The 6,000-nt window shown below is 28.4% G+C and overlaps 1 protein-coding gene across 1 annotated transcript in view; it reads right to left on the bottom strand.

Moving 5' to 3' along the window:
- Window positions 1–2,987: 2,987 nt before the first annotated feature.
- Window positions 2,988–6,000, bottom strand: part of LOC106677908 (UPAR/Ly6 domain-containing protein crok) — a 39,506-nt gene continuing 36,493 nt past the window's right edge. The window contains exon 3 of the mRNA XM_014416117.3: window positions 2,988–4,412. Within this exon, the coding sequence (XP_014271603.1) occupies window positions 4,201–4,412 (212 nt within the window). The 3' untranslated portion in view covers window positions 2,988–4,200. The remainder of the gene's footprint in view (window positions 4,413–6,000) is intronic.

Below are 6,000 nucleotides of genomic sequence, written 5' to 3'. Positions count from 1 at the left end.
GCAATCAAAGGGTTATTACTAACTGTGAGCACACATGTGTCATCAGCGTACGTGGTAAGGATAGTGTTAGGAGTTGTTGGGATGTCAGCTGTATAGACAGTGTAGAGGATGGGACCGAGAATACTACCTTGAGGGACACCAGCTGATTGAAAATAGAGGGATGAATAGGAACCATTGTGATTTACTTGGAATAATCTATTTGTTAGAAAGGAACGGATGATGAGAAAATATGTAGGAGGTAGGAATTTACGGAGTTTGTAAAACAGTCCCGGGTGCTTGACTCGATCAAAAGCCTGCTTTATATCGAAAAAGACTCCCGCGGAGTACATTCCATGCTCCAAAGAAGACGAGACAATGTCCACCACACGATGACATTGCTGGATAGTGGAGTGGGATGTTCGGAATCCAAACTGGTGATCTGGGATTATATGATTGGAATCTAGGATGGGGTATAGGTGATTCAAAATAAGTTTTTTGAGGATTTTTCCCATGATCGGTAATAGAGAGATGGGGATGGGTGTTCTGGCGGCTTTTGGGGTTTGGGGATCATTTTGATTATAGATAGTTTCCATGGGTCAGGAAAATATGTGAAACAGAGAACGGTATTATATATTTAGGTGAGGAATAGGATGGCTTTTCGAGGAAGAAGTTTAAGGATGTGGGATGTTATTAGGTCGTATCCAGGAGCTTTGTGGGTAGGTAATCGTTGAATGATGGATATTTCAGAAGGATAAAATGCTTTAGGTGGTAGGGTCATTTGGAGTGGATTATTGAGTTCTGCTTCAAATTAAGGTTTTAAAATAAATTGTGCCAAAAAGTGTTCCACAGCTTTTGTATTGTTTTCCAGTGGGCATGAATAGCATTAAAAATTTCGTCCTGTTGAGAGGAGCTTTTTAATGCTTTTTTGCACCTATAAATTTAAGTGTTTTTGGGGGTCTTGACTGTTTTCTCTCACTTCTACCATCTTTTCTTTTCTCAGATTTTAATGTCCAGCTCACCTCCACAGCCACTCTCAACTTTCTTGATTTTGTTGATTTTTTTTTGTCTTTTAGAGTTTCGGCTTCCAAATAATTTGAAATATATGCACCTTGAACATTCTAGATGCTCTTTTGAAGGTTAATTAAATTTTTAGCAAGATTAAATAAAAACAAAATGAAATAAAAAAATCTTTATTGGATTAATATTAGTGAAGATACAGCAAGCAACAGTTATATTGGTCTTAGCAGCCAAAGTGGTATGGCAAATTATTTGAGTAGTTCTATCACATATTTCTACAAGATTCTATCTTCTTTAATAAATAAGGTTAGGTCCTTTAGAGAAAAAAAAAGTTAACTTGACTAATTCAGAAAAATAATCATCATTTGTAAGTTCATTCTTGGAGTTTTCATACATCAAAAATAATTTTTAAACATTTGTATTGTGTTTGGTTAACAAAAGGGATCCGTTTTTTGCTTTAGTAATGTTTTGAGTTAGTACACATGTGCAGTTTTTTAAATTTTAAAACACTAGATTGTACTAGACTTTTAAAATGAACAGAACTCTGTTCAAACCTGGCCTAAAAATCAAAGTCCTATTTATCAATTTTTTTTTCTTACCTCCAGTGTTTTTTCTTTCGGTATGCTCTTCTACTGTAATATAATTAAAGTAGAAAGGAGTTACTGTTGTTTTCAATTTAGATCGATTATGACTAATATAATTATTGATGAGGTTCATTCTCTGATTGAATATTTAAAAAATAACAATTAAATTAGTCTTTTCTAAGGCTTATGATATTTTACTATCCTCAGAGAGTCAAACTTGGTACACTTTTGTGATGACACTAAAGGTCTCATTTCCTGGTAGTTGTAAACCATCAATGATAGTTCCATGCTGTGTGGAAATCATTTCTTTTATTTTTACTATAGGTAGCTTGGCATACATTTTGGCAGTTTTCTTCTCTAGAGTATTATCTTTACCAATTTTTCAGAGCATGCCACCCTGAAATTTGTAAACATAGATACTCCATAAAGCAGTGCCAGCCTAACTATGCATTTATAAATTATGAGTTTCAGACATAGGTTTTTTAAAATTTTGTTCAAGCATCCATTTAGCTAAAAGTTAACTGGAAGTTTCTTCTTACCTTTTTGAAAAGAGAAAATGATACCCTTCTTTTTGTCTACATTAACTTCAACCTAGAACTTTTTTAACTCATTAATAATCCTTTGACGTGCCATTGTGGCTTGATTTACCACTTATTTACCTACCTAACATTTTACTGTTAATGTACTACATGTTGGCAAAACTATCAAGTGAGAACAAACGATCATAATTATTTATAATTATGAGAGATAGTTGACCGTGGATGATGAACGAGGAGAAGATGGTTGGCGTTGCGGTCAATGATGACACAAATAAGTTGGATTAACCTATTTTTAATGTGCCAACATTTTGGCTAGAGTTTCTAGCCTTCTTCAGGGATGTTCGCTGGAAAATCAAACGCCTAATTACATAAACATTAGGCGTTTGATTTTCCAGCGAACATTAAACATTAGGCGTTTGATTTTCCAGCGAACAGCCCTGAAGAAGGCTAGAAACTCTAGCCGAAACGTTGGCACATTAAAAATAGGTTAATCGAACTTATTTGTGTTTATCATTGACCGCACCCCCAACCATCTTCTCCTCGTTTGATGATTATTTATAATATTCAAATTCTTGTTAATAATTAAGTTTTGATTATATGGGAAGCTGCATAACATAAAGATGCATAGACTACTTTGGTTGAAGTTTGACATGAACTGTTTATAAATAATGCATAAAAGTTTGTATCCCTGGTTCATAACTAGTGCCTATTTATTTAAACCTTTTATAAATTATATATGTTAATATTTAATGATTGTTTATTTTTATTAACAGGATATATATTTTAGCAAGATGATTTGAAATGTTGTGGTAGTTATAATAAGACATGTTTGGGAGGTAAAGTTTAATAAAAAATAATACATTCGATATTCATTTTTAAAATTTTTATTTATTTAATTATTTTTTTAATATAATTAAAAATCTCCAGAAAGATGTAGATAAAATGGAGGAGGATAGTACCTTGAAAAAAAAAAATAATAATGTTACTAATAAAGGAATTTTACAGATATGCTAAAGTTTGCGAGCACTTCCTGAGAAATCAGATATCCCTATCCAAATAGAGAAATAAAATTTAAAAGGATAAATAGGTAATGATTTCATTACTTACTTATAAAAGTATTTTTATTTACAAAAGTGGACGGAAATCTGATAAAAGTGCAACTAAATGCCTGTCTATTTACAAAACTATATATTTTTTATTTTATTACAACACCTGTTAGATAAAACCCTTAATTTACACAATACAATTAATATAGGTTATTACCTACAGAAAATGTTAAACAAATTATATTACGATAAAATTATTTTACAATAAAGTTAATTACAGAATAAAATACATTTTTTTTAAACATAACTGAAAATAATAAGTAATGAATTGCTGTGTGTGGTGTCCAAACATTTAAATTTAATGAATCTTGTTCATATAAATAAAGAAATATAATAAATATTGTTTTCATATCTTTTTTGTTAATTATTTATTTGGTTGGTTGCCTCTACCTCTTTGGGTTATGAGTGATGACACTGTTCTTAATTTGTGGTGTAGCTTTTCTCAACAATAAAAACATTGTCTATATTTTTTTAATTTTATGGATATAATTTTCACAGTTGAATTAAAAAAAACAATATTAGCCATGAAAGTCAAATATTTGTATGGTGGAATAATTTTCCATAATATTTTTTGACCTTAAAATTTTAATTCTGTTGAGAACATTTTTTAGATAAATAAAACATTCGTTAAAATTGACAGAAGATCTTACCTCCAATCTATTTAAATTTCATGTTTAAGATTACATTTTTGCATTAGTGACTCAAAAATATTTAACAAGTCAGTATAAATGTTTGTTTTTACTTTAGTTTCCGTATAAATTGACCACGTTTTAAGATCTGTGTGATATCCTTCAATTAATTGTTAACTTAAAATTAAATCTTAAATCAATATCATGATCACAATCCTTATCCACATTAGTATTCAGATTTAGAATTTTAACATTTATAAACACAACCATTTAAATTTGTACATTATCTTTAACTGACAGATGTATTTACTTATAGGTATTCTGGAAGTAGAAAAATTTAGACATTCTACAAAAACCTCGACGCAAGCAAAGCGAGGGGCAATGCAATCATCATTGAAAGTGAGGCCAAATTTGGTGATGAATTGCATTCGTGACTGGTACAAGTTGTGCAAGATTCAATCTTTCTTGCATAGTTGAGTGCCGTTGGAGAGCAAGGGCCATCAACATCACTTTCTGAGCCCCAAGCACAGGACCTGACTACGACCAGTTCATCATTTACTGCAAACAAATCATTATATACATTATTACTAGAAATTGGTATATTTATCCATATGATTTATATAATTAGTTTCTTCACTTAAGAGATAATTAAATTTAGTTTGTCAATAATTAAAAATTATAATCAACACATCTTTTCATTTTTATCAATAATATTATAACTAATATCTTCACAATGTTTATTCATAACCATCAAATTAAAAAAAAAAGTACCAGAGTTTTATATTTAATTAATTTAAAAATATGGCGGTTTAAACTTAATTCAAAGCATAATAATATACTGTTTTACGTATAATAACTATCTTCAGTTATCTTGCAATTCATATATTTTTACACATGATGTAATAGAAGCAGAAAATAACCTAGAAATTTTAAAATCATACTTCTAACCTGAGACTGAATCAAATTGTTTATGTTTATTATTGAAAGTAAAAATAAATTATATCAAAGCTACCCAATTTTAATTTTCTGTCATTTCATTTAATTGAACATCCGTATAATCAAAACTCAACTGTATTTACATTTAGTAAAAATCAGAGAAAAGATAATTTTTTTTTCCTTGAAACATTTTTAGTACATTCTAATAAAATAGAAATTGAACTAAACCTTTATATAAATATAACTTTGAAATAATAAAAAAAAAAAAGTATTTTGTAATTTACAATCAGAACAGCCCTGACAAAGTCCTGCAACATGGGGCGAAACGTTAGCCCAAATAAAAGTAGTTATTACTATTTGAGTTTTTTTTTACCACACCCAGACCATATTCCATTTATTAATGTAAAATTAAAATTACTTGATTTTAAATTTCACTAATTTGATTTTACTTTCCTATAAAAAACAACTTTAGAACAATTAGGCGACATCTTTTCAAGTATTTATTATTTTTAATTTAATTTTTTTAAAATTATTATTTTATTTTTATTTTTTACTTTATTTTCGTTTTAGTAGTTGTTAATTAAATTATTAGTTGTATTATTTGAGATTAATTCATATTGTACTTATCTAGCTTAAAAATTGTATAGCCTTCACAACACTTTAATAGTCTAAACTGTAATATTTGCATTTCACTTATGTTTATCACTTTTATGTGTTATTTTAACACCACCCGATAGATGTTGTCATCTGGTTGGAACATATTGGATGTAATTTTTTAAAGTAATAAAAAAAAATAAATTAAAAAAAAATGGTTATTATGAAGAATATTTCACTTTGTTTCTTATTAAAAACTTTCAAAAGTTGTTTTTTATTTTTTCAGCAGAATTCATTGGTTTCAAGTTTTCATTTGCTATTGAAAATTTTAATAAATTGTTTTCAAACTGGTGCAAATCAAAATTAATTAATTCAAAATGATTATATTAAAGTAAGGTAATATTTTAAGCGATAAGTAATTAATCTCAACGATATGATTTTAATTCACTTTTATGGCAAAATTGATTGCTGAAGAATTGGAATAGATCAGGTAAAGAGTGAAGTTAAAAAACAAAATGTGTTTTTACCATGTTTAAAATTGTTATTATTATTTTTATTAATGTTTATTTCATTTACATTAAATAATAAATTCATGAAGTTTATTTACTTAAAAATA

This window comes from Halyomorpha halys, unplaced genomic scaffold, assembly GCF_000696795.3.
Source record: "Halyomorpha halys isolate HHAL.00 unplaced genomic scaffold, Hhal_1.1 Scaffold111.1, whole genome shotgun sequence".
Lineage (NCBI taxonomy): Eukaryota > Metazoa > Arthropoda > Insecta > Hemiptera > Pentatomidae > Halyomorpha > Halyomorpha halys.
The sequence above is the reverse complement of the archived record's forward strand: the minus strand, read 5'-3'. Positions and strand labels throughout refer to the sequence as shown.